Genomic DNA, 26,588 nt, shown 5'->3' with positions numbered 1-26,588 from the left:
AAATGTTTTACTTAAGTAAAAGTATCAATACTGCAAAATAGAAATACTCTGTTACGAGTAAAAGTCCGGAATTCAAAATGTACTTGAGTAAAAGTACAAAACTGTTGGCATCAAAATGTACTTAAAGTATCAAAAGTAAAAGTATGCATTATGCAGAAAATAGCAGATTGCATCGTGAGCTTGTAGATCGGCTATTTTCAAATGGCCGAAATGTATAGGGCTGAAGTGGTTAATGTATGTTTTGTGATAATAATCTAAATCTGCAAAGCAACCAAAGCTGTCAAATAATTGTAGAGGAGTAAAAGTATGATATTTATGTTAAAAATCCTCAAAAGTGTACTTAAGTACAGTACTTGAGTACATGTACTTAGTTACTTTACAACACTGATGCTGCCTTGGAAGTGTGGGGTCTGCCCATGCCGGCCTCCACAGAACCATCAGAAGAGCAGAGAAGGAGTACATTGTACTCCTTTAACCTTGTACTCAGTACAAGGTTAAATCGGAGGATGAGTTCTACGCCTAAGCCTGGAACCAAGCCATTCAGGTTTTTTAGTATAGGCTATATATATATATATATATATATATATATATATATATATACACACACACAAATGGGTTGTACAGAGAGAAAATGTACATACAGAGAGAATAAAGTTGCATTTCAATTATGCGTTTTAGTCCAACATGCCACAATAGCTTTGCCGACTAGAATAGAAAGATCCATTTTAATTCTTAACTTCAACTCTGAAAGAAAGACAGACACCCTGTCTATTTTACAAAACCTTTGGTGGTCATCTCTGTATCTCATCCACATTTTAAAGACGGACAGCTTTGCTATTTGCTGTTAATGTCAAATTTACTGTACACTATATCTGCCACTAGGTCTATAGGTTGTGTTAAGACCCAAAATGATACCACAAAATAAAGGGTATTTTTAAATATTGTGTGATTCACCACAGGAGCCTGAATGGCTTGGTTCCAGGCTTAAAATAATGTATATACATACTTTCTGAAATCTCTATGTGAAAAATGAATGGGATTTCTATCGGTGGCACCACAAAATGGCCACCACTGCTCTGCCCTATAAAGAAGGCCCACCAGCTGCCTTTTTATTTCCTCAGGAAGCTGAGGCAAGCTGACCTCAACGTCAGTGCTGGAGGCTTTCTACAGGTGTGTGTGTGGTGGACACCCTCCATCACCACCAGGCTTAGGAACATGCTCTGCCGCTGACAGGAAGGCTTTGTGGTGAACACCGCCCAGAAGATCCCCCACCCACAGCGGTCTTCCTTCCATTGAGGCAGCAGCCAGTGGTGTAAAGTAACTAAGTACATTTACTCAAGTACTGTACTTAAGTACACTTTTGAGGAATTTTTACTTTACGGGAGTGTTTCCCATTTTCTGCACTTTTATTTCTACTCCACTAGAGGCAAATATTGTACTTTTACTCCACTACAATTATTTGGAAACTTTAGTTACTAGTTATGTTTAAGATATAAATGATTACATTATACAACATACAGTAACCACTTTAGCCCTATTTTATACCTAGGCTATTTGAACATAGCCGATCTACAAGCTCACAACGCGTCGCATCGCGACACGTTGTGAGCTTGTAGATCTGCTATTTTCAAACATTTTAGTATTTTTTTCTTTTGGTACTTTAAGTACATTTTGATACCAATACTTTTGTACTTTTACTCAGGTAAATTTTGAATTCCAGACTTTTATTTGTAACAGAGTACTTCTACATTGCAGTATTGATACTTTTACTTAAGTAAAACATCTGAGTACTTTTTCCACCACTGGCAGCAGCAGGTGCAGAAGCAGTGTGGCTCACATTATGGAGGACCCCCACCAAGGTTATTAGTTAACAGGATATTTCACTTTAAAAAAAAATTGGGTCATTTTATCGTCTACTCAGGCTTTTGGGAGCACACCAGACAGTTTTTAAGTGGCTTGATTCAGTATTTTGATATTTGATATTCATTTTATCAATGAACCATGTTAGATTCATCGGAAACACCCATCCTTGGTTCTAGTGACTGATATTGTCCTTATAATACGTGAGGAGACCGTGTTTTTTCAATTACTTTTTTCATTTATTTTTAATATTGTTTTTGGAAAATGAAAAAAAAACAAATACAATAAAAATGAGAAATGAAAAAAGCAATTGAAAAAACACGGCCCCTCGCGTATTAGGAGGGCAGGATGAGTCACCAAAACCAAGGACAGGTGTTTTTGATGTTTGAAGTTAGTTTGAAGTTTGAAGTTATAATTGGTTTGTATAGGAAGGGGGCGTGTCTGATAAAATGAATATCAAATATCTAAATACTGAATCAAGCAACTTAAAAACTGTCTGGAGGGCTTAAATGAAATATCCCTTTAACGAAAACTATAATTGAAAAAACATTTTCAGTTTTAAATTTCAATTTCCACAATAAAAACGAAAACTAACTAAAACAAACTGAAACTAGAAAAAGTGCTCAGGTCTCCGCCAGGTCAGGTACGTTATTGTAGCCTCCTGGTGGCGCTATAAAAGGCCAATGTGAAAAGGGTGCCATTTATTCTTAGGCCTTTCACGGCAATCGGACACTGCATTCATGATTTGAGGCATTTTGTTCCGAAAATAAGTTTTGCTAAATTAGACCTGCTGGTGGCACTATAACAGGCCAATGTGAAAAGGGTGGCATTTCTTCTTCTGCCTAGTGGGAATGTGCGTGTGAAATTTCACGGAAATTGCATGCTGTGTTCATGATTTGAGGCATTTTGTTCAAAACGTAACAATCCTGCAAACTTTGGAAGCCAATCTTAGCCAATGAGGATGGAATATGGAAAATCGGAAAGATCCGTGTTGATCACATGACTATAGAGATACTGTGTACCGATTTGCATGACGTTTGGATAAAATCTGTAGGATAATATAAAAGAATGGGTTTTGCACAAATCGGCCTCCTGGTGGTGCTATAACAGGCCCATGTGAAAACATTTGGGGTAGTGGTTCTGAATTGGCATCCAGGGAGTGTGTGTACACAGTTTCGCAGCGACCGGGTCCACGGTACCGGAGATTAGCTGCTAACGGACGGACAGGACACACGGACGGATACACACACACACACGGACGGACAGGGTGCAAAACATACTATCTCGCCAGGCCGAAACAATTATAGACAAAATGCCCGTAGTTTTCTTTTGTGGACGGTTGGTGGTTCATCCGTAAGTGAATACATTTTTAAATGCTATCTTTTGTTACGTTTTTATTACACAATACTTACCTTTTCAATCCTGCACTTGACAAATAACTCAAAGTATAAAAAACTAAAACTAACACTAAAAAAAAAAAAAAAAACTATTAGCATTTTCAAAAATAAAAACTAATTAAAACTAGCAAATCTGCTGAACTGAATTAGAAAAGAAATCTTCAAAACAAACTAAAACTAAACTAAAATGAAAAATCCAAAGCTATTATGACCTTGACCCCACTCACCCGGCCCATGTACTGTTTGACCCCTCCCACCTCCCCCCCTCTCCCTCCCCTCGGGCAAGAGGCTGCGGAGCATCAAAGCTATAGAACAGTCAGGCTCAGTTGCAGTGGTGTAAAGTAACTAAGTACATTTACTCAAGTACTGTACTTAAGTACAATTAGAGGTATATTTTTTACTCTACTGGAGTATTTCCAATTTTCAATACTTTTACTCCAACTCCACTACATCTCAGAGGCAAATATTGTACTTTTACTCCACTACAATTATTTGAAATCTTTAGCTACTAGTTACTTTGCAGATATAGATTATTATATTGTAAAACGTGAATTAACCACTTTAGCCCTATTTTATTAGCCTGGTAAAGCCCCTCCCTCCGGAAAACCTCATGAGATTTTCCGGAGGGAGGGGCTTTACCAGGCTACTATCTTATACCCTATTTGAAAATAGCCGATCTACAAGCTCACAACGCGTTGCATCATGAGCTTGTACATCTGCTATTTTCAAACATTTTGTACTTTCACTTTTGGTACTTTAAGTATATTTTGATGCCAATACTTTTGTACTTTTACTCAAGTAACAGAGTATTTTTATGTTGTGGTATTTGCTACTTTTACTTAAGTAAATTATCTGAGTACTTCTTCCACCACTGCTCAGTTGCAGTTTCTATTGAGGCTGTTAGACTGGTGAACTCTTCTTACTACAAAATGATGAAGCACGCACCAAAAAAAGGAATTTCACCCACATCTTTACAAAATTCTTTAAAAAAAACTGTGACTAAGTTGATTCTGATAAATGAATAGTTCTTACTGTGTGTGTGTGTGTGTGTGTGTGTGTGTGGGTGTGGGTGTGGGTGTGGGTGTGTGTGTGTGTGTGTGCGCGTGTCTGCGAGCGAGCATAGTTTATTTCTGTATCTATCTATACTTGTCTATAATTATCTATTATTGTATAGTTTATAATGCTGTATTAAATCTTCATTTATTTGTTAACGGGCAAGAACACTTTGGTAGAGGTTTGGGTTGTGTAGTTACCTTGCCATGGTGTAACTCCAAAGGTGGACGAGACATAAAAAATAATGGCTCCATTGATTAGAAATTGATAATACGAAATATGCTCCTCATTGACTAACAACATTGTACGGTGAAACAGCTCTCAAAGTAACAATTTAAACACGTAAACCAATGCAAACGAAGCCGATTCAGACAATAATGGAACATCACCAAACCCAGTACTGTTTTTTTTTTTACATAAAAATGTCAACTTCCTGTTAGTAAAATCAACAGGAAGTTGACATTTATTTATTTATATATATATATATATATATATATATATATATATATATATATATATATATATATATATAAGGTTCTATATTGTCCGTTTCTAATCAATGGAGCAATTATTTTTGATTTCTTGTCCACCTTTGGAGTTACATCATGGCAAGGTAAATACACAACCCAAACCTCTACCAAAGTGTTCTAGCCCCTTAAGCACATTATTTGTCAGTACCCTCCACTGTCAAAGAAGGAGTCTGTTAACCGTTCAGCCATACAGTTCTTGGTGCACTTCTGTCAAACGACGCCTTTGTCAAAAGTATGGTTGCAGTAATTGCATACTTCCATTATGGTTGACACTAACCCACACACACAGATAAACTTGTCATGTTTCTTCCCTGCCTGGGGGCAGCGGCAGCCCGGGGACACGTCTGACCCCCATGTTGCCCGGTGACTGGACACAGTAGCCATGCACCCAGCCCTTCCTGATAGCCAAATGGAAGCCTTCGCTCATGTAAATGAGAACGACCGCTAATCTCCCAATACACTCCTGATCAGCAAAAACATGATGCTATCAGCGCGCTGCGGCTGTATCTTCATGGCAGCTATTCAGCCCGAGCTGACAGGTGGAGGAATCAATCGTCTGATAAGGAAATTAGGTAATGATGAGTATGGAAATGGAGGCAGATCAACGTGTCAGTCTTTTTTGCCAGTGGGCCTGGATGATTTGTGCCCTGGCTGAGACAATACGTGGGCCAGTGATAGAGACATCATTTGTACACGAGAAGGGCAGCGGTTTTAGAGGAAAGGTTGTGTGGCCTAATAACAATTTAGAGGGATTTAGGGATTTAGAAGATGCTCTTATCCCGAACGACTGTCTAAACCATTGTCACTGATACCCTGTAGCGTCTCCATTTCAACACCAGCGGTGCCTCAATCCTTGTCTGTAGAAATTCCACATCATGATCTAGACGCCCGGGGTAGAACAATATAATTATGTATATTGAGTCAATATAGAAAGATCCTGCTGTCATATTTAGACGAAGGGGTCAATTATGACGCTGTGTGGGATTATATATTGTACTATAAGTGTGTCGGAATGTGACCAAATTGTGTCCAAACAGCCCTATTTGATGAGTTGAGAGTGAGAAAGTGTTGGTCTAAACTGCATGCTATCTAAATTACATTCTTAACATTTGTGGTCAAGCTTAAATCAAAGATAACATGACATAATATGAACAAGTACCCAACATAGATTCTGCATAGTATAACTAGCACCTATGAACACACGTGACAAGAAGGGAATGAGAAATGATGAGGGTTAGGTCTGAAGAGGTGAGTTTTCTGAGTTGGGGTAATGGGGAGTGACGTCACAAGGTCATATTTGGGGTCAGACTTGTCAGTTTTCAAAGCAGTGTTCAGGTGTAGAAACAATACATATATCAAAAGAAAACAAGTTATTGTGCAAGAAAAGTAAGAAGCCAGCAGGCTTATCTGGAATACTTTCCTTAATGGAAGAGATCATTAAATAGCATACATTAAAAGTGCAATAAGAAAAATACAAAAGAAAGCTAGAATCATTCTACTTTTACACTATTCAGCCTTAAATATGTATGTGTTGTTCATAAAGAGACAGCCGTTTTAGTCATACAGTGACTGCCTATGTAACTGTTGCCACTGAAAGACCAATGTTTAGTTCATGTTTTTCACTTTGATTTGAATGTTATTTGTTCAGTTTGTCACCCTCTGGGTGTTAGAGCAGCAAAGAGTAAACAAAACAAAAACTTCACAACAACTGTTAAATGTTTATTTGAAAAGGTTTCCTCTATTAGTAATCAAATCTTCAGAGACAAAGGTTTATTATAACATTTGTGATGTTCAAAACATGGCCCTTTTTTCAATATTTACAAAAGCAAAAAAATCATTAAAATAAAAGCAAAGAGAAAGCAACCATGAAACACACCAAACGTTTGGAAAAATATTTAAAGCTGTAAGCCTACTGTAGGGTTCCCGTATCAAGAACTCTGTCAGTCATTTTGGTACGTTTTTAAAACTCAAACAAAACTTTGTTTTTGTTTTGTTTTAGTGGGACACTTTTTGTTAGGGATGGAGACATCGACAAAACTCAAGAAAATGTTTGTGGTGCTGCTGAGAATAAATCCCCTCAGATAAGAACTTTCCAGAACATGTCCTCCTGATGAAGGTCCTTGTCTTTACTGAGACGTTGACAAATAAAGGATGGAAGGTTTAGTCTATATATAATTGGGAAAAAGTGTAAAGTAAGTATGGCAGCCATAGCATTAAGTCATCATGGCACGTCCCCTCCGGTCACAGTTTCCAGGGTCCCCCCCCATTCATTCACTGCCTGGTCTTCCCCTGTCAGGCCTTATCTGAGCATATTCAAATAACAGCCAATCGGCATCCATCTCTCTCTCCTCTTTCCCCCCATGCTCGGTTTCTCCATCCCTCCATCTCTCCAAAGCCCCTTCAGGCTTCATTCATATTAATGTCGCTGTCGGGCAGAAACCTCGTATCTACCATATTTAAAAGTTTTTTATGTTTTTGTTTCGTAAAATTAATGACGTAGTTCATCATACAAGACAAATAAAAAGCAGATCTACAAGTGAACAATGCATCACATCGTGACGTGTTGTTTGCTTGTAGATCAGCTATTTTCACGAATTCACTTTAAAAAAAAATAATGATAATGATAAAAAGGGAAAGTGTTTTGGACATACAAGGTTTCCACCCGACAGCAACGAGATCATAGTTAGAGGAAGAATGAACCCATCGCCATTCATCACTCCAACACTGACAGCAGACAGACATACAGTAAAATGCCTTAGGATATCATCTCTGTCGGGTGGAAACCTCACATGTCCAAAACTGTTACTTTTCAGGGTTCTAATTCAAAAATAGCTGGTCTACAAGCTAAAACCTTTTTATCCTTTTGACAGATCATGTACAAATATTAAAACTTTTCAGGATTCAAAGTCAAAAGCATCAAAAGTAGCAGATCTACAAGCTCAAAACGCGTCGCTTCGCGCCGCGTTTCGGGCTTGTAGATCTGCTACTTTTGATTATTTTGTGTGACGCTGTAGTGTGATCGGTGGATCAAGTAGGGGCGTTCATTTACGAAAAAACACAAAAAGTTAGAATTTGGAGATAAGAGGTTTCTGCCCGACAGCGACGATAAACGTTATACACATGGAGGGTGACAGACCTCTTCTCCCCTGTACAGTGTGCTCTGGGTCCCAGGCAGGCAGGCACAGCCTGAGGGGCTTTAGTGTGTTGGAGGTTGATAGTCTGCTGGACTAGAGTTCCACCAGAGTCGTGGAAGACATATTCAGATTTGTTACATAAGTGAAGTTACCAAAGTATTGGCATCAAAATAACAGTTTTGGACATAATGTGACTCAATACAATGGTTTGATATGTCTTAAAGCGGCACTATGTAATCATTTTCTTTATGAATAAAATGGCATTTTGTCCAATATGTATGGTAGAGTATAATACAATATGACGTATACAATCTGTATGGTAGAGTATGTTAATATAATAAAGCCTCTACAATCTGTATGGTAGAGTATGTTAATATAATAAAGCCTCTACAATCTGTATGGTAGAGTATGTTAATATAATAAAGCCTATACAATCTGTATGGTAGAGTATGTTAATATAATAAAGCCTCTACAATCTGTATGGTAGAGTATGTTAATATAATAAAGCCTATACAATCTGTATGGTAGAGTATGTTAATACAATATAACTTATGCAATTGGGGTGGTTGTATTTTGTCTCTGCTCTTCTATTGAGACATTTAAATCGTGTCAAAGGTCATGTCTCACCTAGACGCAGGATCTGACAACGAATTTTGACCTGATGGTCAAGATTGAATTTATCCCCTGAGCAAGCAGGCAGGCTCTATTAGCTCAATGGTAAAAACGTCAGCCCTTGCGCAGGAAACCAGGGTTCACATCCGGGCCAGAAGAGAAAAGTTACATAGTGCAGCTTTACTTACAAAGTAACTTTAAAATGTTCAAATAATTGTAGTGCAGTAAAAAAGTACAGGACCCCAATGGAAACTTGCTTTCTTAGGTTTAATCCTTTTAGCATTCTTTTGTATTGAATTGTACTTTATTTGCTTTTTTTTGCAAACTGTTAATAAAGTATTCAATCAATCAATCAAAAAATGCCTCTGAGATGTATAGTGGATGGAGTAGAAGTATATAGTTTAAAAAATGGACATACTCAAATAAAATGAAAAGTACCTGAAAATGTTACTTTAAATACAGCATTTGAGTACATGTACTCAGTTACTTTCCACCACCGCATGTGGCAGTCGATAAGTGAACAACCTCTTCCCTGTATACTGTGTGCTGCTGGGTCCCAGGCGGGCAGGCACAGCCTGCGGCGGGCTGATAGATAGGAGGGGAGGAGAGGGGGAATAGGGAAAAGAGCAGTGGTGTAAAGTAACTGAGTACATTTACTCAAGTACTGTACTTAAGTACAATTTTGAGGTATTTTTTACCTTCTTCAGTATTTCCAATTTTCAATACTTTTACTTCTACTCTTCACTACATCTCAGAGGCAAATATTGTACTTTTACTCCACAACAATTATTTGAAAACTTTAGTTACTAGTTACTTTGTAGATTTTGATTATTATTACAAAACATACATTAACCACTTCAGCTCTATATAAATGTCGTCCGTTTGAAAATAGCAAAATTGTACAAGCTCACAATGCGTTGCGATGCGACACATTGTGAACTTTTTTCAAAAGATTTGTTGAAAACTTGTGAAATGGGACATTCTGCATAATGATACTTTCTTACTTTTGGTACTTTTAAGTACACTTTGCACCAATACTTTTGAACTTTTACTCAAGTACATTTTTGAATACCAGACTTTTACTTGTAACAAAGTTCTTCTACATTGCAGTATTGGTACTTTTACTTAAGTTAAAACAAAAATGTAGTACTTTTTCCACTACTGGATAGGAGGGGAGGAGAGGAGAGGGGGAATAGGGAAAAGAGGAGGGATGGTTGGAAAGGAGGGGGAGGAGGAGGAGGAGGGGGGGAGGAGGAGGAGGAGGGGGTGTACTGTAGAGTACAATGAAATGGCAAAGATTCCTGGAATGTTTGGGCTAGTCAAACAGCCTGGGGTTGTATAACTGAAAGTTGTAGCAGAGACCAGGCTTTGCATGGGGTGGGGGGAGGCGGGGCTTCCAGTGTGACATCATGGCTGGGAGGTTGGGTATAAAGTAGTGCATGGAGAGGAGAAGAGACTCATGCACCTGCAGACTAACACAACAGTGTTGTATTATAGCTGCTCTATTAGCTCCCACTGGACTCTTAAAGGATAACACTGTGCACAGTGTTGACAGACAGCTGTATAACATTATTAACCATGTCCTCTCACTCCGGACTCCTCCTGCTCATCACTCTGTGGGCCTCCCTGCACCATGGTGAGTGCTGATGATGCTTTATTTTTTGTTTGTTTGTTTGTTTGTCTTACTCCCAGAAAGAACAGATTCAGCTGCATCATGTACTGCAGTATAGGCTCTATTCACAGCAGCCATAATATGAAGACATTCACAGGTGTTACCAATGATACTAATGAAGGCTCTGTTCCATTATGGTCAAACAGAGTCGGGGTGCTAATATTGTGCATGTATGTTGGCCCACTGGAAACACCAGTGGGTCTACAGTTGGGGTCCAGGGACCCTCATGGGCTTCCAAATGGCCCCTTACAGGTGTGTAATTCTGAGAGTTACGGGTCCATTTGGTTCCATTTGTACACTCAGAGTTATGCGGGTCGTGGAAACCACTGTGCTAGACTAAATGGAACAGAGCCTTCATTAGTATCATTGGTAACACCTGTGAATGTCTTCATAATTTGGCTCCTGTGAATAGAGCCTATTAAGATAGATGCAGCTACATGCAATGTGTAAGGAGGATTTTGTAATGATGCTGGTATTTAAATTGGCCCATGTATAGGCCAATGCATTTTGTTAATGTCCTGTCCATGTATGTAGGTAGTAGGTATACTGCATATTTTGCCTTTTTACTCCAAAACAAATGTCTCCCCCATTTGGGAGACAAATTAACTTTGACCTTGAATTTGGAGCAGTCTGCATTACAGCAATTAGTTCATCTGACACTTTAGTTGTTAACGTTTTGCTCCACTATGGTAAGAGGAATGAAGTTTGAAAAAACGTCATTCCTAAACTTCAAACTAATTCATATGCTTTTTGGTGAAGGGAGCAATGTACACAATGAATCCATCACTTAGTGCAGCATTACACCAGGCGCACAAAGCAATAACCGTCTTCTATATAGATGCATGTTTCAGCAAGTCCTTTTCTTCGCCTTCCTTTAAAAAATGTAACAAATTCTAGTCAACATTGCATAAGAACTACAATGATAAATAGCTGCATGCTATCACTAGATCTATAACCTGTTGCGTAACATTTGATCTTTTTCTTGGAGATGATTTTTCTCTGATGTTTTGACCAGAGTGAGCTGTTATATGCTCCTGGTCTGGTCTCTGCTCTGTCTACAGGACCTCCAGCTCTATGACCATGTGGGGCCTGTGGTAGCATGACAGTGTTTGCCCTTCACTTTGTCAGCCGATGTATTTAGAGGGAACACTCAAATGTTTGACTGGCACCTATTTACAAGACTTTTTTAGTTTGACATGATGGTTGAAGGAACAATCAAACTTTCTCATAAATCAAGCTTCTCTCACTGGCCTGTGGATGCCCTTTTATATCTGCATTGGCAGGTAGATTCTGTTAATTGAGCAATTACGAGAAAAGATAAGAGGCTCAGAAGTTGCAACTGCAAGAAAAAAACTCAGAATTCTGTGATATAAAGTAAGAATTTCACGAAAGAAAACTAGTAATAATTCAGGGCCTTTTAACTTAATTTAATTCAGATCAGACTTTTTAAAGAAGTGAAAGTGAATTTATTTTTGTACTCTCTCAAAATGTATAAATAAGCAGGGGTTTTCTACTGGTGGTCCGTGGACCACTGGTCGTCCGTGAAGGTATTGCATGTGGTCCCTGACCATGCATGTAGTAATGTAGGAAAGTGAAGATTTTGTATTTGTTCCACTAGTTGAGAAACAAATGACCTGGATGATCTCTGATGGTGTGTCAATGTGGTCTTTTGCTGGGAAGTTGGAGGTCAAGAAATTCCACAGAAAAAGGGAGCAAATATATCAAAAGGGGGAAATGCACCGGATTGTCTGGTTGAGTCATCATTATTAGGAAATGTGCCCATGTGATCGCATGTGTCTGCTCGGTCATAAATGAGTTACAGTTATCAGTATATCAGTTAATATGAGTTTAACATGGATAAAGTGAATTAACTTAATTACGCCATGGACCACTAGTAGTCCATGGACCGTTGGTTGAGAAACTGTGGGATGCATGGAATGCATATCAAGTGTTTCCAAAAAATAACTAATCTTATAGCCCCTATCCCCACCCAACACAACAGTGGTCCCCCTCCCAGGTTGATTCTTTAGTCAGGGTGGTGGTGGTCCCTGCTTCACAACTAGTTGAAACCCCCTGCTGTATGGTAAAGCATGCCATGTGACAGTACATGAATGGAACAGCTGAATCAACTTGTCTTGTTCTGTTCTGTTTTCCGGTGGCAGGTTTGGCTCTTCCTCTGACGGAGCAGACAGACGTGGAGGCCGGTGACGCCGTGGTCCCTCCACAAGGGGCCAGTGACGCCGTGGTCCCTCCTCACCGGGTCAGGACCAAGCGCTGCGCCTGCAGCAACCAGCTGGACACTGAGTGTCACTACTTCTGTCACCTGGACATCATCTGGGTCAACACTCCAAGGTTTGATTGAGTTTTGATTGATGTTTTACTTGACTAAGAAAATCGCACATAATATACAAACATGACCATATTGTCGCTTTCGGGGCTGAAACCTCTTATCTCCGCATTGTTTTCTTTACGTAAATTAACGCCCTACTTGATCATACTACAGTGTCACACAAAAGCATCAAAAGTAGCAGATCCACAAGCTGGAAACGCGGCGCGAAGCGACGCGTTTTGAGCTTGTAGATCTGCTACTTTTAATACTTTTGGATTTGAATCCTGAAAAGTAATAATATTTGAACATGATCCGTCAAAAGGATAAAAAAAAGTCAGCAGCACAAATACAAGCATGTGCGACTCTGAGAGAGTGCAAACGGAACCAAAATGTTCAAGGTTCCATTTGCACACTCTCAGAGTTATAAATTAATATAGTGACACACACAAAGACACACGCATGCATGCGCACACACACACACACACACACACACACACACACACACACACACACACACACACACACACACACACACACACACACACACACACACACACACACACACACACACACACACACACACACACACACACACACACACACACCACACATAATGTGTTCAAGCACACATGCACGTTAATAAACACCCACACAAATTGCCATGAAGTCAAATGTGATGAGCATCCACACAGCTCATCCACTTCATTGTGTTCTGTTACTGTATGTAATGTACCTAACAGGATGTTTGATATAAACCATAGGTTATCAGTATGGAACTCATCATGCTATCTGCACTGTATGATTATTACTGTATCATTAATCTTCCAGTGCGTCATCATATCAAAGAACAAAGTTTAAACAAACAAAGCAGAATATTATCTGTTTTCAATGGAACGATTAAAAGAGTATAGGTGTGGCCCTATAGGAGTAGCCCTGCCCGAGGTCATGTATGTAATGGAGTAGCCCTGCATAAGACTAATAGCTCCCTCTGGTCAAGGGGGATTCCTTTTTGGATGAGTGGTAGAATCCGGCCATAATAGTGTGACCAGTACTTCTGCCACTATTTTGTGTTTGTGTTAACACTGAATGATCCCAGCAGTAATAAACAAGTCTAAAAGGAATATTGTATTCATCTTATTGATTATCGGCTGGCAGAACATCATCAGAGAAACTTATCAACAGTACTTGATGTTGAATTTGTGTCTCTCTGTCTCTCTGTGCAGCAAGACAACAGTTTATGGTCTGGGCAGTGCCCTGTCCCGGCGCCGTAGATCTACAGGTCGCTGTGTGTGTGCCAACTCTGCTGATCACAGCTGTGCCAGCTTCTGCCACAACAGGTGAGTTGGGAGCCCGACTACCCCAGACAGACAGACAGACAGACAGACACACAGACAGACAGACAGACAGACACACAGACAGACAGACAGACAGAGAAAAACCTTATCCATTGAGGTCGTGCAAAAAAAAAGTATAACTTTGAGTGTGACAGCTCAGACACTTGGTGACCCTTGGTGACACTTGGCATCGGTCTGCATTATGTTTACGAGGGCAGGGTCCACACACAGCTCTTTATGGAATGTGTGTGAGGCGTGGTGCCGTCCATGGCACACACAGGGGTCAGCGAAGAGTTGAGATGCTATCATTAGCTCTGATGCGTGTAGCTCTGATGGGTGTTCAGTAGTACCCTCTCATCAGAGTGTTTTGATTGGCCGAGGGCTGAAGGGAGTAGGAGTTTGATAGGACTAAAAGCCTGAGTCAGGGATTCATGTCTCCAGGAGACGACACGTAAACAAACAATATAACCATGGCTGGAGAGAGTGACGCGCCACATGAGACACACTACAGACACCACAGTTGACATTTTTAAAAACATTTTGAGAAATTATAGCATAGTATATAAAACATGTGTAATCCACAGGTTACAATAAAATCTTTAGTGAGTGTGTAAAGATAAGAATGTTTTAGGTTGGCAAAAATAAAAGACAACAACTAACTATAACTATATAGTAACTATAAATTCCTTGACGGCATGTTGTGGGTCATATTGTTCCAAGGAGATGCGACACCTTTTCTGTTATTGTGCCAATAAAAACATTAAAGTGTAGTTAGACTGATATAAAAAGGGTTCTGAAGACATCTTCAGTTCAGTTAATTTCAGTGATATCTTCTAAACTCTATGACTCTGTTATTGCAGCCCTGACATGCCTTCACCAAAGAACGCTGCCAACATGCCTCAAACCAACGTGCTCAGTATCCTCAGGTAAGGTTTTGAAACCCACGAATACACACACAAATATATTGGCTCTATGGGGTGGTTGAGGTGCTGCTATACAGCACCGCTGTCATACAAAGAACCTGAACCACATCCTAGTGGGCATGTCATCATAGGCTAACATTACGCACAAATAGGCAAACATTTTGGCAACATTTGTTGCTATTATGTAATCTGTCAAACACATGTAATCCCTCCAATTCCTAGTGCTTGTCAGGGTGGGGGGTCCCCAGTACAAATATTATTATTTTGGGGGTCGCGGCCTGAAAAGTTTGGGAACCCTTGCACTGAATAAAACTTCAACTTAGCCGGTTCTGTTTCTGTTTGTCACTTACCTGTACGTTTGTGTGGTTTTTTTTTGTCCACCACCAGATCTGTGGCCAGCATGTCCGCCAGGCTCCGGGACGCGGGCCTGTTGTCCCGCCGCCGCCGCCAGGCCTCGAAGCAACAAAACGAGCGCTAACCGGCGCCGTTCCGGAAGGCGGCGAGAGAGAAAGAGAAGAGAGCGAGCGAGAGAGAGAGGAGCGCGAGCACCTGAACAAATTTCCCTCCTCGGACACAGAGGAGGAAAAACGGGCTGCTGAGAGACGTGTCCCACGCAGGAAGTGGCGGCCGTGGCGCCGCCACGTACGACCGGTCTGTTTGTACCCGAGAATACAGTAGAGAGGGTGGAAAATGTGATACGGCGCGATCCTGGGGACAGTCAGCGTGACAGCTCATGGAAACCAGATGCGGTGGGATTATAGTTCTCAGTGAAAGAGGGCTAAAACGGCAGGCTTAGGAGTCTGTGGGAGAACAGTAAGCTCCCATGGCTGTTGGGTAGTGGTGGAAGAAGTACTGAGATGTTTTACTTAAGTAAAAGTATCAATTCCACAATGTAGAAATACTGTCTGGTATTCAAAATTTACTTTGAGTAAAAGTACAAAAGTATTGGCCTCAAAATATACTTAAAGTACAAAAAGTAAAAGTAGTACTCATTACGCAGAATGTCCCAAGTTTTCAAAATGCATACAAATCTTTTGAAAATAGCAGATCTACAAGTAGATTGGCTTGTAGATTGGCTATTTTCATACAGCCGAAGTATTTATACTGTAGGGCTGAAGTGGTTAATGCATATTTTCTAAAAATCTAAATCTACAAAGAAACAAGAAACTCACAATTTCATATAAGTATAAGTAAAAGTATTGGAAATACTCCAGTAAAGTAAAAAATACCTCAACTGTACTTACAGTAGATGTAGGCTACTTAGTTACTTTCCACCACTGCTGTTGGGGTCCTGGGTCACTCTGGAGTTAAACGTCTTTTATTTTATTTTAATTTAATTTAATTTTTAATTTAGTCTTATTGTGTGTCATTTCACCATACACTATGAGTGTTAATTTAAAGGTGGTGTAAGTGATATATTTTTTTAGCTGGAGAGACACTTATAGCAATGATTAATATATACAGAATATAGAGCATTAACTTTTTAACAAAAAAAAAAATGTTTTAACAAAAACGTATCACTTGCGGTACCTTTAACTCTGTAGAGTGCAGTCCATTTGTACATTCTCAGAGTAACACATCCGTAAGGGCCCATTTCGTTCCATGTGTACATTAAGGAATGAACACTATTTTACTACAGTATGTAGCCACCTTAAATGGCAGGCTGTCACTGAAATGGAAGTATAATGGTGGAAATGACTGAACAGGCTCAGACTGGCTTCTGATACAACCACTGCGTTTCATTCATTCTTTAATCATTTCTTTGACATTCTCTATTTTACGTAATAATAGCTCAGTGTGGCGTTGCAATTTATTTCATACATGAAAACCTATATTATAAGGGCAGGGGTTTTCAAACCTTTTCATGTCATGCACCTCAGCTGAGACTCTCATCAGGCCATGGAGGGGACAATTAAATTGTGCAAATGAAATAATTGTGCATGAGGAACGGATTCATAGTGGTGATACTGAAACAAATACATTTGTTATTTTTTTATTTTTTTTTTGTATTGTAATAAGTAATAAGTGAATTTATTTAAAACACTCTCCTTTCCCACTTTGAACCCCACTGACCTAGAGCACTTTAATATGATGTATATGTATATTGGTGGCTGCCTGGGGGTTGAAAGGTTAAATTAAGTTATGTAGAAAACATAAAACTATATTAGTGAGTAGAGTTGAATTTCAACACTTATGTATCGCTTGCTGTTGTGTGGAAAAGTGTGAAATGAAATCAACCGAATAAACTGAATTGTTTTGCATCATTTAATATCTTTCACATTGAGCATTCTTGACTGCATATGGTCTTCAAAAGCAATGGTTTCTGATTTCTGTTTCATGACTGTTTGGAAAGATGAAAGAGGTGTGAAGTGAAAATGACAATATGACACATTTTTACATTGTGAACGATAGTTCACACAATTTTCTTTTAACCAAAGTAAACACTTCTGTGAGTTCACATGAAAGCCTGAGGTACCGTAGAAAAATAGGTAGAACATCTAAAATCAATAGTTTTGCCCAGCAGACGGCTCATGTGTTCATATATGGATCCATGGTACCTTGGACAGAATGAAAGAATGCAATGTTTTGTAACTTTCCTCAAGGAATGGAGGGGAGGGGGGGGGCGAGGGTGGTGGTGCTTCTCATTGTACAACAGCTTCGTGTCAACCCTTGTTCCTATAGTTTGTACATACTGTCCTTATTCCTTAAACATTCTCACATGACTCTTTAACACACTCAGACACGCAGACCACAGACAGGGCTGTGGTCTGCATGGGACCAATCAATCACCAAGCATGATGGGAATTAAAGCCCAAAGTAATTTTACTGTCACTTGATGAATCATAGCGTTTAGTGAACTGACCTGCACTCATACCTTCTGATGGGGCTGATGAGTGATGCTGATGAGTCCACCTGATAACGCTCCAGTGCTAATGCGCCTCTAATTACTGTAGTGTCTCCCCCAGGAGAGTATGCGTTCGGTGTGTTTGTGCGTGCAAACGTATGTGTGAGCGTGTGCGCGTGCATATGTGTGTGTGTGTGTGTGTGCATGCGCGCTTATATGCATGCGTGTGTGTGTGTGTGTGTGTGTGTGTGTGTGTGTGTGTGTGTGTGTGTGTGCTCGGCTGATCATTGTCAAATTTCTTTTGCACGCTGACAGGTCAAGAATCTCAATCCGCAAATATTATACCAATCGGTCAATGACAACTACTTTTTTTCATCAAGTATTGATTGATTGATTGAATACTTTATTATTTTTTTCCAAAAGGTAGGGGGGACGATTATACAATGACGCTAAAAGGATAACACAAAAAGCCCTGAGGCCTCGTTTCCATTGTGGTCCTATGTATTCAATTCAACAAGACATTTAAAGGCATGTACAGTAACAGACAAGAAAAAAGCAACTATCCCTCCAGGCTATGGAATAAGCATCCAGCCAGGCTAGCCACTTGCTAGTGTTCCTCCGGCTAATACAGGAACAAGCCAATCAATCGCTGATCAACGATGCAAGATCGCTGCTACAAGGCGACATTAGAGGAACAAACACCAACATACATTTAGAAATGTTTATGGGAATCTAGGTGATTTGTGCTCATGACCGAGTCACATGACCAGGAAGTAGTTAGGAAGTGATCAAAGTTGAGTTCCTCCTGGTAGAGAGCTATGTTGACTCTGCTGCATGCAGATGCAGGGTGAAGGAGAAGTCATGGTAGGCCAAAGCTCAGCCTTGTGTAGCTCTGACTGAATAGCCTTGTTTAATGCTATGCCTTGTTTGTTGTATGGCTAATGCTACTGCTGGCCTTTGTTTGGTTTAGGCTATTGTTTGTTTATGCATATGGGTGTTTGCAAATGCTTATAGCACTTTCATTTGTGTCGAACATCATCTTAGTAGTTTATTCAAATGCATTTATTTTATATGTTTCAGTTTGCAAACGAAGTGACCTCCAACAAACTGCTGTGGCTCTAGAGACCTGGAGATACTGGTAAAACACTATCCATTCTATGTGTTGTACATGTCCTCTTGTGTTTCCTACTATAAACCCTCTGTCTGTGAGAATCCATTTCTCCTCAGTGGGTTGACTAACCCACGAGTGGCCACAGGCTCTCTCTCTCTCTCTCTCTCTCTCTCTCTCTCTCGCTCTGTTGTAATGGTTACTGGACTTAGCTTCGGGGCTACTGTTTTACACACACACACACGCACACACACACACACACACACACACACACACACACACACACACACACACACACACACACACACACACACACACACAGAGGCACACGCACGCGCACACGCCGTGAACGCCAGGACAGCCAAGATCAAATGAGCAGCCTCCTCTCCAAAAGTTAAAGCATACTGTACAGCACATAACCCAAAGTCTGAAAATACTTTTCCCTCTCTTTTCCAATTGCCCCCCCTGGCTTGTTTACAGCCAGTGTGTGGTAGGCTGTATCAGTGTCCACATGGCAGTAATGAGAAGTGATGATTGAAGGGGTGATCAGTGTCAGTCCTGTCATATCTTCTGATCTGCATGTTGTTGAGCTCCCCGGGGGCCATATGCTCTGCAGACAGACTCTGCAGACAGACAGGCCTGGGCTCTGCAGACAGACAGGCCTGGCTTCTGCAGACAGGCCTATGGGCTTACACACACAGTCATGATGAGCTGCCATTTCTGCAGCCATGCAGTACCAGGGATGGGCTGCAGTATGGAACATGTATGTCTGCGATGGACAACCAGGTCACACCATTACCCTGTGCATTAAGTCATGCTCGAGGCTGTACTGATTATTTACAGTTGGCTCGAGATTCCCCAACCTTTTTAATAAGGGTCAATAAGGACCCACAGTTTGATATGCATTAGGCCATGGATGCCCATTTGATACAGTTTCTATCTCTTGGATCCCAATCCACAGTGTAAAATCAAGGGGCTAGCATCCGGCTTGTAAATTGAGGCTATATAGGAAGCGTGACAGTTCATATGAATGGCTTGCAGTCTCGCTGTTTCACCGCTGCTGGTTGTAGAAGCATTTTAGGCTCTATTTAAGCGGATGTTTTTTTTTTTTGGCCGAACTTTACACTATTGTTTTTTTATTACCTAATTAACATTGTCATACTATATGCTTCCAGTTGCTAGTTTAAAGTCTTCTTTCAATCACCATGCGTTTTGGTAAATTATGGTCCCATTTATTTTAAAATCAAAGATTAAGTAGGGTATATGTTTGATTTCTACTGGTTCTACCGAGTGAACACCCGCCCTAGCTGCGGTTTCAGCCAATAGCATGCATTTCCGTTTGCATTTCGGACCGGATATCAACCGGATATAGAAAGAATCGCTGCAAAATAGGCTTCATTCACGGTCTGTAGAAACCAATGGCGTGACACTGTCCATATTTTTGTGTTAAGTCTCACCTTTCTGAAAACTGCTGCTTTCCAAAATTTCCTGGCCGCTAGTACGCTTAGTGTTATGAACCCAATTCTGGGAATCCCAGTTCTAACAGACAACAGAGCTACGTACCAAAGGTGTCACCAAAAAGACTACTAAAATGGTGTTACACAGTATGACTTTAAGCCAATTATTTATAGTATATAGGACCATGTTGCTTGGCCAAAATAGCAGACTTTCACTGGGAAACCAGTGAAACTGAAAAAACGTCAATGCCAGTGTATAACGCCCAGGATTCGAGCAGTCTACCACGTGGAAAGGCATCATCCTATATCCTCATCCTAGATATTAGGCCTTTTTAATCATCGGGCAGAGAATCTGAGCCAGTCTGCTACACGACCTGACAATCAGTACATTTCCGAGTGACACAAGTCGTCTAATTAGGCTTCCGAATGTCAGCATAATATTCCTAGGCAGAGTGGCTATTCTTTTAACGAACCTTGACCCATTCAATCCGGGAAGGCATCTGTGTCATTTTAGATTTGAGCCTATAACCATTATTTTATACTTTGGCCATTCAAAAATAGCAGATCATAGCCGCGCTACGAGCTATATGTTTATATATACATATATGTTTATTAAAGCGAACATTTTTAACTCAGATCTTTGCTTCTGGCTGATTCTACAAATGTCTTCTAAATCATCCTGAAAAAACATCTTGCTATAATCAGTGGTTCTCAAACTTTTTCATGTCAAGGGCCCCCAAAAGGACATGTATTTGGCCACGGACCCCCATCTCAAAATATGTTGTTCCATGCAGGGACCCCCAGAAGCAAATATTTGATTTCTTTTTATATATTCAAAGATTTATACACATTTTCACGATTTTTCTAAAATAGTAGATCTACAAGCTAATAGCGTGGCACTCGGTGCCGCGCTATGAGTTTGTATATCTGCTATTTTTTTTATAACCAAAGAAATCTTAAAATGACACAGATGCGTTCCTGGATTGAATGGCTTAAACCCTCTGGTCATGAGGTATACGGTGGCAGTAGGTATTCAAGTTCCACAAAGAAAAACAGGATACAGTTTGAACATTCCTGTTCGTCCACGGCAGAGAGAGGAGGAATGGCAGGAAGTAGCAGGCTAGTCTCTGGTCAATCACAGGAAAAGATATGAAGTCGTACAGCGCTTGATAATGAGGTGATTAATCTTCACTTCTGACTTTTTTACACCCCGGTTGCCAAGTAGCACCTGCATAAGCAGGGATAAACAACAACAATCCTTTATCCTGTACCGAGGGTGTTAATTCAACCCTATAGGGACCTATACTTAGTGGACCGCGATCCCCTGCAGGGGTCTAGAGGCCCCTACAGTATACTTTTCCCCTCTACACTAAAATCTGCAGAAAATGTACAAGCTCAGGCTACAAGCTTGTAGATTGAGGGCATTTTTTAACGCATTAAAAAATAGCGACCCTGTGCACTCCCGGTTCATAGGAAAATATAGAGTGAAGCCTTAGTGCTCTTACGTTCGAGCGTGGAACGGTAAGACTGGACTTGCGGTCTTGAAAGAAAAAGATACATTTATGAAGCAAGAGGTCTACGGGCCGACGGTATGGAATAAACTCCCATAACACCTAAGACAGGCAGCCTCTGTGGATAGCATCAAAGCACAGCTCAAGACCTATTTCTTCACTCTTGCTTTTAGTTGATTTTTAAATCTCTGTGTTGTTATTCATGTCCTCACTATTTTGCCTGATTCACTGCCTTTTGCTATTATTTTAATGTTGTTTTAAGCTTTTGCTTTTCTTTTTTTTGCTTTATTGTTAAATTATTTGTACTTTTTCTGTAATTGTATTCTTGCTCTGTAAAGCACTTTGAGCTGCATTTCATGTCATGAAAGGTGCTACTCAAATAAAGTGTATTATTATTATTTTGAACATTTTCAAATAGTTCAAATAGCCGATCTTCATCGACACATTGTGAGCTTGTAGCTTGGCTAGAACTAATTGAAAACGTGACGGCGCCCAAGATATACTGTAGGGCCCTGGCTGTTTTTGCCAAAATGTCCACCCTGTAATAGTGATGCTGCTACTGATCAAGTGGTTAATGTCCACTTGATCATGTGATTAATAATCTATGTATTGTGGTCGTTCAGGAGCTGCTGCCACATCTTGGATCTCTCTCTCTCTCTCTCTCTCTCTCTCTCTCTCTCTCTCTCTCTCTCTCTCTCTCTCTCTCTCTCTCTCTCTCTCTCTCTCTCTCTCTCTCTCTCTCTCTCTCTCTCTCTCTCTCTCTCTCTCTCTCTCTGGCAGCTCCAGCGCTCTGTCCATGGTGCCTGGAGTTGAATCATTTGACTGCTGCCATGGCAGCTAATGATGATGATGATGGGCTGCATTAACAGTCAGTGGGCGTTTGGCGGTTAGACTTTTACCCTTGTTTTCTTTTGCCTTCGGAACTTCTATATCAATTCACCTCCACGGAATAAAATCAATCCACTTTACAGATCAGAGTTCCTGTTTAGAGATATTTTAACCACTTAAGCCCTATTTGTTTTATACTTTGTCGAGTGAAAATAGCCTACCCAAAAAGCTTGTAGAGCAACTATTTTTGCCAGTTTTTTACCTGTAAGGACATGCCCAAAATAGATACGCCACACTGAACATGATTAAAGGGATAGTTCACCCCCAAAATAACTTTTTCTATCGATTTGTCACCCTATGGAGACTTTTGTTTTTGTCGCATTCCTAAGCCAATAATTTGATGACCGGCGGCGGCTGCCTACCGCATTGTCTCCTAGCGGAGACATTAGCATATTTCCGCCGGTCATCAAATTATTGTCAAAGGAATGCGACAAAAACAAAAACATCTCCATGAATTTAAGGCTTAATGGGGTGTGTAATTGATAGAAAATACGTTTTTTTTTGGTTGAACTATCCCTTAAAGGAAATGTGAACAACTACAACTTGTAGCATTTAAATATGTTCCCAGAATTTCCTCAAAGTGCAGAAATGAAAAGCGGTTGAAAAAAAGAAAAAAAAAAGAAAAAACTCTTACGTAAGAGTCTCTGAAGTAGGCATGAGTAAACGGATAAGTCTGTGAATATGTAACCGACTGGGGATAAGACACAAATGTTCACTTTCAGCAGCAGTGTGATTGCCAACTCCATTAATCAAGCCGACTGTATGAACCGTACCAGAGCCTGTAGGCTTTGTATTAACGGTGGAATTCATTCTCCTCACCTCATTAGTCTCACAGGTCAATAGGTCAGACGTTTGGCTTCACAGCAACAGTGGGTCAGTGAACACACATGTTCTCTGGATGGGAACTAGAACAATGTCTTATAATTATGCCACCACATACAATCTATTATACTGTAAAGCTATGGTATAATGCTGCATATAACTTGGCATATGGCATAAGCGCTCACTCTGAAGTAAGAAATGTCAGCCATGCAGAACGTGCTCTTCACTGCAAGGACGTTTTGCTGTGAGATCACAAGGTTGAACCATTACTCAGAGAGAGCAGTGGGAATAAAAGTACATTATGAATGTGAGATTGCATTATGACTCATTAGGGATTGCAAAGCCGGTCTGTATTTTAGCCTAGTGCATTTGCATTATATTTTGATGCCAATACATGCCAGTACTTTTATCAAGTAACATTTTGAACACAGGCCTTTTACTTGTATCAGAGTATTTTTTATTTTGTGGCATTTTATATTGTATGTGCATGTAACCGTACATCTTACACAATATGCTAAAGGCCATCCAGGATTCGGCCTTTAAAGGTCAGCGTTTATATTTCATATCAATCCAAATAAACCCTGTAGATTTCACTAAACAATACTCCTATCCACTTCGGCATGAATAATTAATTTGGCGGGACAAGAGATAATGGCTGAGTGCAGCGTTTTCGGACGTATAAAGTCAAACGTTGCCGGTGTCCATTATCGTGTCCACCTCGGCTGACCCGTGTCGAGCTTTGGTGAGGCGATCTGCACAACAGGAAGCTCTGCTTCCCCGACAGTCCAAACAAACAAAACTCTCTCCCTTTTCGCCCCTGTTTCCCTTTCTCTCCTCTGATAAACAGCCCTCTCTCTCCCATTGTCCTGGGTTTGGCTGCCATGCGAACGACCCCTTTGACCCCCCACGGAACACAGTCTCTGGGGGTCACGCCGCGCGCTCTCGTGTTGTGTCTGGGATTGTGTTGCTTGGCTCCTTTTGAACGTTTCAAACTCGGTGGGTCGACGTGACCCACCGAGAGAGCACCTATGGGACAATGCAGGGTGAACGATATTGTTCAAGTATTGTTCCAGCTCTCGTTTAGGGAAAATGAATTGTCTGATAATGAGATAAAGAGAGGAGGATAGGGGGCTGACAACCATGATGACATAAATAACATACTGTGGCCTATATAACATTCCCTACATTTTTTCATTTATCTTAAATCTTGCCCCACTTGCACACATATTGGACTTGGAGGAAAAAATGTATCCCATCATGGCCGGACTGCCCCTTGATACTTTAATGTGTACTTTTTTCCAAAATGTTTTTTTTTCATTGTCAAACGTCTAATATGGACCACAATGGAAACTAGAAAAAGTGCTCCTCGGAGCACAGGTCACCGCCAGGTTATTGTGGCCTCCTGGTGGCGCAATAATAGGCCAATGTGAAACGGGTACCATTTCTTCTTAGGCCTTGCACGGCAATCGGGACACTGCATTCATGATTTGAGGCATTTTGTTAAAAAAAAAATGTTTTGCTAAATTAGACCTGCTGGTGCGCTATAACAGGGCAATGTAAAAGGATTTGTTCCTCAACGTAGTGTGAATGTGCGTGCAAAGTGGACCGCAATCGGACGCTGCGTTCATAATTTGTGGCATTTTGTTCAAAACAAGCACTACTGCAACTTTAGATGTCAGACCGATTTGCGTGAAATTCGCATAAAATCGGAAGGAGTAATATAAAAAATAGTGTTTTACATAAGTCGACCAGCTGGTGGCGCTATAAAAGGCAGATGTGAAAAATGCAGGGCAAAGGTTTTTGCTTTACCTCTAGAGAATGTGCATACAAAGTTTTACACATACATGTATCGGTGTAGTTATAGGTAAAAACACAAATCGGCCTGTTATAGCGCCACCATGAGGCTGATTTGAACATTTCCAAGTGGCATTTCTTCTTCGGCATGGTGGAAATATGCGTGCCAAATTTCACGGATTGCATGCTGTGTTCATGATTTGAGGCATTTTGTTCAAAACGGAGCACTCCCGCAAACTTTGGAAGCCATTTTTACTGATTTGTGGGATTTTTGGACACAATCTGTAGGAGTACTGACAAAAAATATGTTTTGCACAAATCGCCTTCTGGTGGCGCTATAAAAGGCCCATGTGAAAAATTTGAGGCAGAGATTCTGCGGTGACATCCAGGGAGTGTGTGTGCACAGTTTCGCTGCAATCAAGCCAACAGTGCCGGAGATTAGCTGTACACAGACAGAATGACACACGGACGGACACACGGACGGACGGACAGGGGGCAAAACATACTCTCTCGCCATGCCTTTCGGCCTGGCGGAGACAACAAGCTACAGATTTTTTTCTGATATATCCATGTTTGAATTGTTTGTCATTCTATTCTATTCTATCATATTCTATATAATGACATAACATACAAAAAACTATGTACACGTACAAATGTGAAGTTGAGTAATATTTGAGAAGGAGTATCTATACTCTGACTCAAGTACTGGGGTTGTGTATTTTGTCCGGCACTGGACCCCAGTATGGCTCAGTGGGGGGCACTGGGTTCATCCTTCCAGACATATTGCATTTAAATCAGCCTCTAAGGGTACGACTTAGTTATTTATCTCATATCCATTCTTTATAAATGGATAGATTCAGAATATTACAACGTTATACTATTTTTAAAGCATTTTAGTTGCAGTTTTTCCTATAGAATTTAAATTATTAGGGAAGTTTTGTGTGCCAAGAGTTTCAGCTGCATGAAACAGTGGTTTCAGGTGAATATGTAGACTGGTATAGTCAGTTATTTAACCACCATCATAACGTATGTCCTTTACTGAAGCTAATCATTTAAGTTACTCAAACAACACGCTAATACTTTAGTGAAACATTTAGCCACAATTAAGCATTTTGTGACTGAGTTCATGTCTGAGTTAGAGAGGGGTGCGGTGAGGATGTATGGAAGCTTTAGATAAATAGATATGAGTGTCTCTCTCTCTCTCTCTCTCTCTTCTCTCTCTCTCTCTCTCTCTCTCTCTCTCTCTCTCTCTCTCTCTCTCTCTCTCTCTCTCTCTCTCTCTCTCTCTCTCTCTCTCTCTCTCTCTCTCTCTCTCTCTC

At 40.4% G+C, this 26,588-nt stretch overlaps 1 protein-coding gene across 1 annotated transcript; it reads left to right on the top strand.

The window, feature by feature from the left end:
- Nucleotides 1-10,138: 10,138 nt before the first annotated feature.
- Nucleotides 10,139-15,322, top strand: LOC311041871 (endothelin-2; the record flags this gene model as incomplete). The annotated part of the gene is made up of 5 exons (XM_084052355.1): nt 10,139-10,222; nt 12,421-12,610; nt 13,811-13,924; nt 14,782-14,847; nt 15,232-15,322. Exons 1-5 carry the CDS (start codon nt 10,165-10,167, stop codon nt 15,320-15,322), a joined length of 519 nt encoding a protein of 172 aa, XP_083908481.1. The 5' UTR covers nt 10,139-10,164.
- Between the last annotated feature and the right edge of the window lie 11,266 nt (nt 15,323-26,588).

Source organism: Gymnoscopelus microlampas (assembly GCF_963454915.1).
Source record: "Gymnoscopelus microlampas genome assembly, chromosome: 3".
Taxonomy (NCBI): Eukaryota; Metazoa; Chordata; class Actinopteri; order Myctophiformes; family Myctophidae; genus Gymnoscopelus; species Gymnoscopelus microlampas.
This window is presented reverse-complemented; position numbering and strand designations above follow the sequence as displayed.